Below are 14571 nucleotides of genomic sequence, written 5' to 3'. Positions count from 1 at the left end.
AAATCTCTAAAAGGATTGTCCCTCCAAAATTGGATCCCTTATCTGTGTGAAGATCCATTTGCAATTAACAACACTAGGCTAGAGAGGACCCGTCTTTCTAAGAGAGGAGAACTCCAGAAATTATCTAAAACTAGATTGTGAAATGCATAGAAACAAGCATTTGTTTAATGTTAGAGTGCAGATAAAATAGTGATTTTTATAACAACCCATTTACTAAGCTAAATAAATGACTAGTAAAAAATGTTCAATCTGCAATGAAACCAGAATACGAGCGATTCACACATTGTGCCAAGGTTGTCAAGATGAACTTGAGATTTTGCCAACTGTTTATAAGTTCGTTCCTAAACAAACTTATCTTATTTCCTCAGTTTGACTGCAAGGGGCCTGAATCAGCACTGTCCTATCTTTCCAAACAACCCTACAGCACACGAATTAGGAAAAAGAGGGTCCCTTGGAACGTCACAGGTTTCCACCCATTGTCCTTTCATCACCATGACCGGAGCATAGTTTATCAGCTCCAAACCTAGATCTGAAGTTTCATTGTTAACGGAGTAAAGACAGAGTCTGACCAAAGACCGCCTAACGTCCGCCGTAGCGCACGGATTAGCAGTTATTTGGTCCTCAAAATTCCAACGTGCGGACACTAGTTTTTATATTGAACCAAGATGTCCTCAAAGCTTGGGTTTTCCCCTGTTCTGCTGTCAGTATTTCTGTGGATTTCCGTGGCTCAATGTTCGTTTGATATACAAGGTATGAATTTCTATTTGACAATAGATCTGGCTTTTATAAATCAATAAGTTGAGAGAGATCAAGCCACCGCAGGTCTCCTGCAAGACAATCAAATCAATTACATTTTCCATGAATATCTGTGCGATTTTCTCTATATTTAAATGAAGGCGAGAAATTTTGCGATAATGTATATGATATTATACAGGTTTATATAAGGTGTTCCAGAAATAGTTTAGAGCTGGGTTAATAAGAAAAGATTAGATGATCTTAGAAAACCTAATAGTGAAGGATCACAGGGTATGGAAGGCATGCATTATTAAATCATTTTCTAAGAGCTAGGTAGATGGATTTGAGAGGGATCTATTATTAAATCATTTTATAAAAGCGTAGGTGGATAGGTTTCGCTATGGATTTATTATGAAATATATGAATTAATCAGAAGCTATGGCAACTGCACTTGTTCTCTAATTTTAATTAAGAGGTTGTTTCATTTTATTTTCCCGTGTTTGGCTGCCTCCTGAGATCATTTCTATCACCGATCTTCAGCAAAGCTAATTAAAATGATTTAATAACAGAAGCATTTTAGTAAAATAAAAAATATAAGTAGAAGGTTTGATTTGCTTGCTCAGTTCTTTCTAAACCCGTGGATGATATTGTTTGGAAGATGCTGGACCTTTGGATAAAGTAAGAAAGTGTTGCGATTGAGTTGCATGAAAGGGATTTTACAAAATCCCTCTGTCTGCGGCAGATTTAATTTGACGTAAGATTTGTGGGTCTTGCAAAGTAGTATTACAAGAGTGTATCTAGATCGGTGGGAGGATTTATTACTTATTGTGCCAGGCTGAAGAATCTCAAAAGAATGACAAGGCTGTGCATGTCTAGAGAAGTAAAGCATGTATTGATGTAAAAAGCTGCTAGAAAACTGCGGGTAGACTGAGAGACAACAACTGAAACGTGGAAAGGGGAATCAGATAACAAGCAGAGCTGCCTTCACGCATTTACATATATATCTGCTTTATGGCATTGTGGGCAAGTATGGCAGTTCACAGAAATAAATACAGGAATTATAGAAAGAATAGTACATACTGTATCTGTACCTATTACCAGAGTAAAGACAAACAGTGATATTGAAAGGGTAGTAGATACAAGGAATAGCCTTCTAGTGGAAGCAGTAAAGGCTAACAGTGATAAAGAAAAGGTAGTAGATACCTGGAATAGCCTTCCAGTGGAAGCAGTAATGGCTAGCAGCCTAGCAGTGATATGGAAAGGGTAGTAGATACCTGGAATAGCCTTCCAGTGGAAGTGGTAGTGGCCAACAGTGATACATAAATGGTATTAGATACCTGAAATAACCTTACAGTGGAACCAGTCAAGTCTAACAGTGATACAGAAAGGGTAGTAGATATCTGGAATAGCCTTCCAGTGGAATCGGTAATGGCCAACAGTGATATAGAAAGGGTAGTAGATACCTGGAATAGCCTTCCAGTGGAAGCAGTTAAGGTGAAGAGTGATATAGCGAGGGTAGTAGATACCTAGAATAGCCGTGCAGTGGGAGCAGTTAAGGCTAACAGTGATATAAAAAGGGTAGTAGATACCTGGAACAGTCTTGCAGTGGAAGTGGTAATGGCCATCAGTGATATAGAAAGGGTAGTAGATACCTAGAATAGCCTTCCAGTGGATGCAGTAAAGGTTACCAGTGATATAGAAAGGGTAGTAGATACAAGGAATAGCCTTCCAGTGGGAGCAGTAATGGCTAACAGTGATATAGAAAGGTTAGTAGATACCTGGAATAGCCATGCAGTGGGAGCAGTAAAGGCTAACAGTGATATAAAAAGGGTAGTAGATACCTGGAATAGTCTTGCAGTGGAAGTGGTAATGGCCATCAGTGATATAGAAAGGGTAGTAGATACCCGGAATAGCCTTCCAGTGGATGCAGTAAAGGTTACCAGTGATATAGAAAGGGTAGTAGATACAAGGAATAGCCTTCCAGTGGGATCAGTAAAGGCTAACAGTGATATAGAAAGGGTAGTAGATACCTGGAATAGCCTTGCAGTGGGAGCAGTAAAGACTAACAGTGATACAGAAAGGGTAGTAGATACCTGGAATAGCCTTCCAGTGGAAATGGTAGTGGCCAACAATGATATAGAAAGGATAGTAGATACCTGGAATAGCCTTGCAGTGGGAGCAGTAAAGGCTAACAGTGATACAGAAAGGGTAGTAGATACCCGGAATAGCCTTCCAGTGGATGCAGTAAAGGTTACCAGTGATATAGAAAGGGTAGTAGATACAAGGAATAACCTTACAGTGGAACCAGTCAAGTCTAACCGTGATACAGAAAGGGTAGTAGATATCTGGAATAGCCTTCCAGTGGAATCGGTAATGGCCAACAGTGATATAGAAAGGGTAGTAGATACCTGGAATAACCTTGCAGTGGGAGCAGCAAAGGTTACCAGTGATATAGAAAGGGTAGTTGATCCCTGGATTAGCCTTCCAGTGGAAGCAGCAAAGGCTAAAAGTGATAGAGAAAGGGTAGTAGATACCTGGAATAACATTGCAGTGGGAGCAGCAAAGGTTACCAGGGATAGAGAAAGGGTAGTGGATACATGGAACAGCCTTCCAGTGGAAGCAGTAAAGGATAATCAAGAAAGCATAATATCACATAGTGGAATAGTAAGGGTAGTAGATGAGCAGATATAATCTTGGTCAATAAATCTGCTCCACCTTTTACAGTCAACAATTAACATATATTAATTTCTGCTGTAAACCTTTCAAAGCATAAAATATCCAGGCCCACATACTCACAAGGAAGCATTTAAAGAAATGATAACAAACCATCCAATCGATTTTAATCTAAAACTACCAGTGTGACTGTCTGATATGAAACATCTGACTTCCGTCAACTCAATTTAATTGGGTTACTCCGTCAATGCCTCCCACCCCCAATGAATAAAATGAGCAGCACAGGCCAGTTCATGTCTTTAGAGAATGGACAGACGGGCACAGAAAGTGGAGGATATTAATTCTGTGAGTTTTTATTAATTCACCAAAATGTGAACACAGTCTAGCTTAGCAGGATTCAGTGACAGTTCACCAGATTTTCCTGTATTTGCCAATTGGATATTTACTACAGACAAAGCCTAGGATATTCAGTGATAGGCACATCTCACTTGACACTTGTTTATAATGAGAGATTCACAGGGTCGATTCCAGTGCAACAGAGGTGCCCAAAAGGTAGATCCTCAGATGTTTCAAAACTACAACTTCCACAATGTTTTGTCATTCTAAAGGCATGCAAAGCATGATGGGGGTTATAGTTTTTCAACTTCGGGGGATGTACGTTTTGGGCACACCTGTCATACAAAGTAATGATCCTGGTTCTCAAACCCTGAATTTCTGACCCATTCATTTTGAATTGTTCTAACAGAAGGAACACAAAATAAATTCACGTTTTTATTTCCAGGCACTCTACAGAAATCGCCAGCAGGCAAATAGTTCAAACAAAATTAAATTACTAAAATAAAGCAAATTATGGTCCCACAGATCCCATATTAACTAAGGTGTAGGGTAACACACAATTTTCTACTATGGGCAGTGGTGTGAGGTTTAAAGATGGAGCAAGTGGGAAGTTATAATCAAACCTCTCACCACCATTTCTATCATTTTGAGAGAGAGAGAGAGAGAGAGAAAGGTGTCAATCATTTGTGGTTTATGATAGCTTCTAATTATTTAGATAACTGTTCTTGAATGGAACACTCTGTGCACCATAACAACTTAATTAATGGACAGTTTAACTCCAATGGCCAGTGTTTTTTCACTGCTCAGAATCTTCAAAGGAGAAGCCTTGGTCAGGGGCACCACTGATTGGCTGAAAGCACTAGCCGATGCTCTAAGACAATCAGTAGCTTCCCATTCACACAACGGCTTGAGAAAAAGAGGTTTCCTATTTGAAGACTCTGGGCAGCGGAACGGCAGGGGTGCAGAGCGATCAGGGCGCTGGATACTGAACTTTTCAAGCTTACTAACGGTAACCCGGTGCCAGCAATACCCTTGCTCCATAACAATTTAATACCAATGAAGTTGTTATGGTGTACAGAGTGTTCTTTAAGCTTGTTTGACTTAATTCACTACTGACCACTAGCAAATTCTAAATATCTGGATTTTCAGGGTTGGGTGATATCCGACGGGAGTGCAATCCACTGTAAAGTTATAAGAAGCTAACTTAATAGACTAAAAAACTTTTAATGTCTGAATTCTTACTTTTGAAGTTCCGAATGCCCCAGATTGTCACTAATTTTATTTGCTATCTGAGCTAGATTTGTTTTGTATTTTCGTGAATTACCTTGTAAGAGATAACATTTGCAAGACTTGCATGGACGTACTCCACTATTCAGTTTGCTTTATCTAATATATAAAAATAATATTTAATAATATTTAGAATCAAAAGTAATTTCTTTTATTTCAACTGACTATTTATAATACTGTTATTTATATTGCTTGCATTGTATCCACACAGACTATTTTGTTATCATCAGGATTTTGCAACTAGGATGTGACTGAAATGCATTAGCAATTCACTGACCCTTTAACCCCTTAACCCCTTAAGGACCAAACTTCTGGAATAAAAGGGAATCATGACATGTCACACATGTCATGTGTCCTTAATGGGTTAAGGACACACGGCAGAATTGTTTTGCTGGCCTTTCAATTCTGTAGCTGGTTTCTTAAGGGGCTTATCTCCATTTCCACAAATTAGAGACACACAGCACAGGTAGAATGAGAAGCATTTGTGTGACATAATCTAATGACATGAATGTGAAAATCACACTTCCTGTGTCTACTTCCTGCCTGTTCCAATCCATTTCCTGGTGGAAGCTGAGGAAGTCATTGTAGGTTTCACCAAGAGCATACACTCTGTACCCATGGCATCTTCCCTTCTGTTAGTATATATTCAGGAAAGTTAAAGTTCCTAACAGGAAATTCTAAAATAGCATTTTTTTATTTGTTCCCCTAAATTAACCATGTTTTAAAATAAAGGTACACTATAGGCACCCAGCTCACTTCAGCTCATTGAAGTGATCTGGGTGCAGTGCAGTAGTGTATCCTGGTTTTGTGCTGCCCTAGGCATGACAAAACTCATATTCCGGCTCCGGCATCACTTGGGTACGCGCGAGGGAGCTGAACAGGAGGATAAGTGCTCCTTCGCCGCCAGCCCTCAAAGCTCCGCCGCTGCCTGCCTGGGGAGCCCTGAGGTGGCCATCCAGCCAGCTCCTGGGCCCCCAGGACAAGAGGCTAGCAAGGCACCCCTGGTGCAGTGTCCCAGGTCCCTTAACATGCAGTGATAATTATTGCAGTTTTTGATAAAGTGCAATAATTACCTTGCAGGGTTAACTCCACCTCTAGTGGCTGTCTATTAGACAGCCACTAGAGAGACCTCCGGGGTCATTAGGCGATTTTTGGTCATCTAACTAATGCTGGATGTCCTCATGCTATGCATGAGAATATCAAGAGTCAGTCAACTCCCCATAAGAAAGCATAATGCAATGCTTTCCTTCTATGGGGGAAGTCTTAATGCAAGCATTGCGAGCGCCTCCCATGCACATTAGGTCCCCCCGCTGGTTGATGGAGGGGGAGAAGCGGAGGCGGAGTCTGAACTAGCACAGAGCGGACATCGGTTTTTAACCCCTTCTACACCATGGGGGTGGAGGGGGGGGGGGGGAGAGGGCGCTATAGGGAGCTATAGTGCCTGGAAACCAACTTTGTTCTCCTGGCACTTCAGTTTCCATTTAATTATCTACAAAGCAAAGGTGAATTATGAAATAGAAAATGGTTCAATATTACTATCAGACTGGAAAAGGTGGAAAAATTGCTGTTTTTAAATTTAAAATAAGCTAAGCGATCACACGCAGGATGAATTAATCTCCCGGAACTAATGTAAGAAGTGTAAGCTTGTTTGAGCAGTGTCTTCACCAACCTACTGTTCCTGTAAAAATTTGTAACTGTCTCATTTATCGTTACATTTTCCCATTTACAATATTGTAAGGCGCTGCGGAATAAGTTGGCGTTGTATAAATTCTAATAAGTGAAAACGCCCAGTTGCGCAGTCAGTGTACTCTGGTCACGCTACATGCTTATATAAACGCTCAATGATGCTATAGCACTCATCTTTTCTTTTACAGATCTTAATCCAGTGAAATGCCGACTTGCAGGGATACTAGTGGCTGTGCCAAAAGATAATAAATATAAATTTAATTTTACAACAGCAGTAAGCGTGTGTCAGGAACTTGGATTAACTCTGGCCAGCAAAGTGCAGGTGCAGAAAGCAAACAAAAACGGATTCGAAACATGCAGGTAATGTCCCTGCACAGTCCCTGTTTTGGACCCAAATCCCTCTCTTCTTCTTTTCTATCCTCTGTTATGTTTTGTTATGACCAGACAGTGTTATCTATCCCATATATCCCTGATTTCACTTGCCTTATATATGCCGTTAACTGGAAAAATCATTAATAAAACTGTTTTAATATACACTACAATAAGTGCAAATAGAAATCAGTCAGTGGAAATAGAACACTTTGATCACATTCAATATTTATTTTCATTTCTATATATGTTAATTTCACCTAAAAGACAACTGGTTAGATGGATCATATCGTGGTCATATCACCCAAAAGACCACTGGCCAACTACATCATCCATTAATCTCTGCATCATGAAGACCACTGTCTTCTTGACCGATGCAGGTTAATATCACTCTGAAGACCATTCTATGCATGGTTAATATCACTCTGAAGACCACTCTATGCATGGTTAATATCACTCTAAAGACCATTCTATGCATGGTTAATATCAATCTAAAGACCACTCTATGCATGGTTAATATCACTCTAAAGACCACTCTATGCATGGTTAATATCACTCTAAAGACCACTCTATGCATGGTTAATATCACTCTGAAGACCATTCTATGCATGGTTAATATCACTCTAAAGACCACTCTATGCATGGTTAATATCACTCTAAAGACCACTCTATGCATGGTTAATATCACTCTGAAGACCATTCTATGCATGGTTAATATCACTCTAAAGACCACTCTATGCATGGTTAATATCACTCTAAAGACCACTCTATGCATTGTTAATATCACTCTAAAGACCACTCTATGCATGATTAATATCACTCTAAAGACCACTCTATGCATGGTTAATATCACTCTAAAGACCACTCTATGCATTGTTAATATCACTCTAAAGACCACTCTATGCATGGTTAATATCACTCTGAAGACCACTCTATGCATGGTTAATATCACTCTGAAGACCACTCTATGCATGGTTATTATCACTCTGAAGACCATTCTATGCATGGTTAATATCACTCTGAAGACCATTCTATGCATGGTTAATATCACTCTGAAGACCACTCTATTCACGGTTAATATCACTCTGAAGACCATTCTATGCATGGTTAATATCCCTCTAAAGACCACTCTATGCATGGTTAATATCACTCTGAAGACCACTCTATGCATGGTTAATATCACTCTAAAGACCATTCTATGCATGGTTAATATCACTCTGAAGACCACTCTATGCAAGGTTAATATCACTCTGAAGACCACTCTATGAATGGCTAATATCACTCTGAAGATGAAGACCACTCTATGCCTGGTTAATATCACTCTGAAGACCACGCTATGCATGGTTAATATTACTCTGAACACCACTCTATGAATGGTTAATATCACTCTGAAGAACACTGGCCTACACAACATTGGCCATTCTGGCTTTGGTGTATCACAGACTGATATAGCTTGATAGACTCCTGGTCTGTTGATGTACACTAGAGATGTTTGATTACCCGTGCCCAGAACTGTCTAGATTAAATCCGAACCATGTTCTATTTCCTGCAGTTATGGATGGGTTAGCGATCAAATCGCAGTGATTTCACGCATCCAACATAATGAAAAATGTGGCAGAAACCAGACGGGCGTTCTCACGTGGAGTGTGGAAATCAGCAAGCCATTTCACGCATATTGTTTCAACTCATCAGGTGAGTCTCCCATTAAAAAAAGATGTAGACATAAAAGACAATTTGTCTGTTTAATAGATGCTCACTTTGCATCCAGTTTTAGCATTCGATTACTAAGATACACAATATCACAGTATTCCTCTGACATCCCACGTGTGGACACCAGAAACTAGTATCTAGCAAACACACAACAAATGAAGCACTAAATATTGCATTTCCTTTGTGCGAGAGCTCTTCCCCTGGGCTCTGCGCATGGGCTGTCCGGGACGGGGCACTGTATGGACATGCCCACTTCGGGGTGGTGCCATATCACGCCCCTCCTATTTGGCTGCTCAACCTTTAAAATCTGGGTGGGATTGTTGTCCCAGTCTGGCCTTGCTGTCTGTTAATTTACACATAGAATTGCTGTGAACTCCCTTACACAATACACCATGTAGCATGGGTGAGCTTTTTCCTCTGCTCAGTAGAGCGCTGTGCAGAGCGGCAGGGGCATGATATGAGTGAATAAACCCCACTGATGCACCACAATGTAATGTATTTGGGGCCAAGATGATTAACAGATTTTAAAGGCTGTGATAACAAAGAGATGGTGGCATTGTAGTGGTTATAGGACCAACACACAGATCACACACATAACACTCACCCAAGATACACATAACACAGGCCATACACATTACACACAGTCAACATGAACATTAAAAATAGCACACACTCTTTAGTTTGCAATTCACTATAATTCAGTGTTTAGTAAATACAGCCCTTTGTCACCGATGGAGCAATACCGTGTTCTCTGATATTCATATTTGCTTTGTTTGTCTTTATCGCAGATATGTGGATTAATTCCTGTAAACCAGAGTTTCCCACCACGAACGTCCCCACTAATGTCCCCACAACAAAACCCCAAGCCTCCACGGCCAGCGAGGTTTTATCTAACGAGACTTCAAGCACAGAAATTCCTCGCACAACCGTGATGTTACATCATTTACAAACAACATCGACTATCTATAATATAGAGGAGGATACGGAAACAGCCACCACTGAAATGTTATCGACTTCGACAATCCCTGAAACAGAAGCAGACAACAAATCGGGAAAACAAGCTTCAACGCATAATGGAAACAGCTTTGGAAGTAAGCGACCAGGATCCTAACGCTATCAGTTATACTCATAGTAAATGTAATTTTACTGAATAGAATTCTAAGTAACTAATCCCCCACTTGCCTTCTATTTGAAATAACAGTTACTAAAATGATTGATGTTTTTCTGGTAGGGATTTTTATTATCACTATTATTAAAAAGGGACACTATAATCAGTAAAACAACTTTAGTTTAATCAGGAAGTTTTGGTGTATAACTCATGCTCCTGCAATTTCACTGCTCAATCCTTTGCCATTTAGGAGTTAAATAATTTTGTTTATGAACCCTAGTTACACCTCCCTGTATGTGACTTGCACAGTGCAACGGGCCGTTTCGCCCACAAGAGGATAAAAACCGTTTAGGCGATAATCCCCTTCCAGATAGACAAGCCACTACTGCAAGCACCAATCTCCCGAACTACAAACTGTACGAATTCACCAACTCCCGAACTGGAAACACACGAACCCTGGAATCAGCCGAACAGGAAAAGCATACAATCCGCTTACACTCCTGGCAGTCAGCATACAATCCAATTCCCCCCAAAAACGAGACGACACATCGATTTGAGGGTCAAGCAGAATCTGATTTTACTGAGGGCTACCTGCCCAGTATTTATGCAGGTCTCCCACCTGGTGGACACTCCCCTAAGGGACCAAATGGGAGTCTGAAACAGCAGACAGACATGTATCACTTTAGTACACACAGCCACAATACTTTCCCACAATGCATCCTGGCTTCCTCCTCTCTGTCCTGGAGATAATTAGAGAAGTAATTCAATTATCTCCCAGGACAGAGGCAAGACTCCATTATGCACGTGGTGATACAAATACAGTATATCACTTTAAAATATACAATAGCACAAATGGTACAGAGAATATACACATTTAACATATTCCGAGATAGCTCAGGTCTGAGTGCACATTATTAGGTGAATACGAATACAGTTTAATTGCCATGGAGCCAAAGTCTTTAATTACACGAACAGGCTCCATGGCATGGCTATCTGGGTTAAAACATTCACATAAACCAAACTACCGAATTTTCATGCATTCGCCTAATCCATACGAATAGAACCAGGAGTTGGAGGTTCAGCTGTGCCTGCACGTAAAAGTGTCCGGGTTTGGTGCATGAAAGCCGGGCAGACAAGCGCTGGCTGCCCGGGGAGCTCCAGAACACCGCCATCGTGTGGCGGCTGAGTGTAACCGCGACCACCCAGTAACAATCAATTAAGCTGCGGTTAACCGCAGCTACTGGGTGGTCAATTGCCGGCACACGCTTGTTAAGCCGCGGTTAACCGCGGCTTCTGGGAGGTAGATGGGAGGCACACGCCAGACTCTGGATGGCCCATTAACAACGCCGGCCGGCTTCCCACGGCTCTGGGGAGGTTGGTAAACGGCTGTTTGTTCGGTAGATGGAATTGTTGGGTAGTTCGGTATGGAATCTACCGAACTGCTGTGCAGAAAGGGAGAAATAAATCCTTCTGCACAGCAAAATTAACCCTTTAGTTGCCGGCCCATAATCTAAAGGCAGCAGGCGGGCAACCAGGCTCCTCTAGTTCACAGTGGCGAGGTTGGCTTCGCCACACAAAGCCTTCCTAAACACTTCCTGTAAAGAGTCAACTAATGTTTACACTTCCTTTATTGCAAATTATGATGAACTAAGAATGTCCTATCTCCTACTCTGTTAATAGCTTGCTAGACACTGAAGGAGCCTACTGTATGTCATTAAAATTACATTTACATAGCAGGAGGAAAAAACTTTTAAAGTAAGTTACGTCTGAAAGAAAGTGAAACCAGTTTTTTTTTCCTTGCAGGCTGTGTCAGTCACAACCAGGGAAGGTGTGGCTAGGGCTGCATAAACAGAAAAAAGAAAAGTGATTTAACTCCTAAAGGGCAGTGAATTGAGCAGTGAGACTTCAGAGACATGCACTATATGCTATAACTGCTTAACTAACATTGGTTGGACTTGATTCATTGTTTTATTCTCATACAGGCTTACCAGCTGCCCTCCTGACACTTGCGCTGCTGTTTTTTGCCGTGGCCGTCGTACTTGGCGTTTGCTATATCAAAAAGTAAGTAAATATATATGTTACACTATCTTGCTTACCTGTATTATGCTCTTGAAAAAAAGGGGTATGGCATAAACGAATGAAGCTGAACATAATATTTGATTCGGTACAGAAACCATTTCTAGACCCATACCTCTCCTGGGCTCCTTCGCTATAAGTTTACATGGAGAGGGCAGGGTGGGCTGCCTCGGGGTGTTGGTAAGTAAGGGGTATCTCTTCCCAAGCTTAGCCTGTGGATATCTCATCTTCCCCTCAATATCTCGACTGAAGGGATTTAATACTCCCAACTCCTATTGACTGTAATGGGAAAAATTACTCCACCTTTTCCAGAAAAGTTCCATTTTGTTTTTTTATATTAATGGGAATGACCCCAGTAGCATGGCCATATTCATTATCAGGCATCCTGAGTTATCTTACCACTAGTGGGTGATTTCACCTGTGTGTCCTATGATGTAACCCGTGACATGTTTTTTTTAATTAATCTGGGTGGGATTAGTGCAGCCTGATCTATCAGTATGAATGAATCTGGGTGTGATTAGCACAGTCTGATCTTTCAGTGTAAATTAATCTGGGGGTGATTAGTGTAGTCTGATCTATCAGTATCAATTAAACTGGGGGTGGTTAGTGTGGTCTGATCTATCAATGTACATTAATCTGGGTGTGATTAGTGCGGTCTGATCTATCAGTTTAAATTACTCTGGATGGTTTTTTTATTAGCACAATCTGATCTATCAGTGTACATTAATCTGGGTGTGATCAGAGCAGTTTGATCTATTAGTGTAAATTAATGTGGATGTGGTTAGCGCAGTTTGATCTATCAGTGTTAATTAATCTGGGTGTGATTAGTGCAGTCTATCACTGTAAATTAATCTGGGTGTGATTAGTGCAGTCCGATCTATCAGTGTAAATTAATCTGGGTGTGATAAGCACAGTCTGATTTATCAGTGTAAATTAATCTGGGTGTGATTAGCGCAGTCTGATCCATGGGGAGGAGTTTACTTTGGCGTTGTAACTGATCACGTCATAGCGTACGTCCACTCCAGCTCTCTTTATATTTCTGTGCTTTTTGCTCCAGGTACAAAACAAATTTGCTCTTCACTCAAAAGAAAGAGGAAAAGGAAAATGTAGAGACAAAAGTATTTAAAGAAAATGGGAACGGAGAACTTCCAAAAACAGAGGAGCAGACGCCTCCATCGGCGACCATGAACGAAACCTTAAACTGTTTAGAAGCTGAGGTGTAATGACCACTCTCTACCAGTAGGGGACAGAGATTATATGGACAATGAGAGTACTGAAAACCGAGGGTGAAAGGACTGTTGAGTCAGACTGTATCTTTTGGTGATGTTGGATCCTGCCGTATTGTGCAACCAATGGGATCGCAAACATTGTCCCTTATGGTTGGCAGCAAAAATCCCAGTAAGGAAAGCACTCCGCTCCATGTTAAACCTCTCTCTCGGGTGTTTGTAAAATATAATATATTAACCTTTGTATAAAGCCATGCATGGAAAAACTACATTAGCAGGACTTTACAATAAACGGATTGTCTTTACAAAACTAGACTGTATTCACGGTAACGGATTGCCTTTACAACAACAGGACTGTCTTCACAGTAACAGGATTTTCTTACAATAACAGGACTGTCCTTACGGTAAACGGATTGTTTATACGATAACAGGACTGTCTTTAAAGTAAACAGTTTGTCTTTACGATAGCAGGACTGTCTTTACTGTAAATGGATTGTCTTTACAATAAAAGGAGTGTCTTTATGGTAAACAGATTGATTTTACAATAACAAGGCCTTCTTCACGGTAACAGGATTTTCTTACGATAACAGATCTGTTTCTACAATGATAACACTGGAAATCATTACATTTTTTATAAATTGTGTGGCTTATCTGATCAATTTCTGGGATATGCTGTGTATTGTTTGTACATTTTATGAAACTTAGTTCTTGTTTAGTGTTAGGAAAATCTGCAGCATTTGGTTATCTGTTAATACCTGTTAAAGGGACACTATATTCACAAAAACAACTCGTGTTAATGAACCCGTTTTTGTGTATAGAGCATGTCCCTATAGTCTCACTGCTCATTTCACTGCTAATTTAGGAGATAAATCACTTTTGTTTCAGTTTATGCAGCCCTAGCCACAACTCCCCTGGCTGTAACTGACACAGCCTGTTTTAAAACAAAATGTTTTCATTTTCAATAAGAGGTTACCTACTTGAAAGGTTTTTCATCTCCTGCACTGTATACTGAACTTCAATTACATACAGGATGCTCCTGCAGGAATGCAGCAGGCTTATAACAGAGCAGGAGAATAGAAATGCTAAATTAAACATAATTTGCAGTAAAGGAAGTGTAAAGATTAGATCTCACTTTATAGGAAGTGTTTTGGAAGGCTGTGCAAGTCACATGCAGGGAGGTGTGACTAGGGTTCATAAACAAAGTGATTTAACTCCTTAATGGTGAAGAATTGAGCAGTGAGACCTCAGGTGCATGATCTATACACCAAAACTGTTTCATTAAGATAAAGTTCTTTTGACGACTCTAGTGTCCCTTTAAAATTACAATTGATAAATATTTACAACTACCTTTTAAATGAGGGAAAT

The 14571-nt window shown here is 40.4% G+C and overlaps 1 protein-coding gene across 1 annotated transcript; it reads left to right on the top strand.

Moving 5' to 3' along the window:
• The first annotated feature begins 407 nt into the window (after nt 1–407).
• Nucleotides 408–13735, top strand: LYVE1 (lymphatic vessel endothelial hyaluronan receptor 1). Its single transcript, XM_063438668.1, has 6 exons — nt 408–750; nt 6906–7077; nt 8639–8778; nt 9585–9887; nt 11887–11965; nt 13038–13735. Exons 1-6 carry the CDS (start codon nt 666–668, stop codon nt 13201–13203), a joined length of 945 nt encoding a protein of 314 aa, XP_063294738.1. The 5' UTR covers nt 408–665; the 3' UTR covers nt 13204–13735.
• Nucleotides 13736–14571: the final 836 nt, after the last annotated feature.

Source organism: Pelobates fuscus, chromosome 12 (assembly GCF_036172605.1).
Source record: "Pelobates fuscus isolate aPelFus1 chromosome 12, aPelFus1.pri, whole genome shotgun sequence".
Lineage (NCBI taxonomy): Eukaryota > Metazoa > Chordata > Amphibia > Anura > Pelobatidae > Pelobates > Pelobates fuscus.
This window is presented reverse-complemented; position numbering and strand designations above follow the sequence as displayed.

Excerpts from the sequence above, each read along its gene's own strand:
- LYVE1 (XM_063438668.1), top strand. The coding sequence starts at position 666 with ATGTCCTCAAAGCTTGGGTTTTCCCCTGTTCTGCTGTCAGTATTTCTG. Across the intron at positions 751-6,905 it reads ATGTTCGTTTGATATACAAG|ATCTTAATCCAGTGAAATGC; the intron begins GTATGAATTTCT and ends TTTCTTTTACAG. Across the intron at positions 9,888-11,886 it reads TAATGGAAACAGCTTTGGAA|GCTTACCAGCTGCCCTCCTG; the intron begins GTAAGCGACCAG and ends ATTCTCATACAG.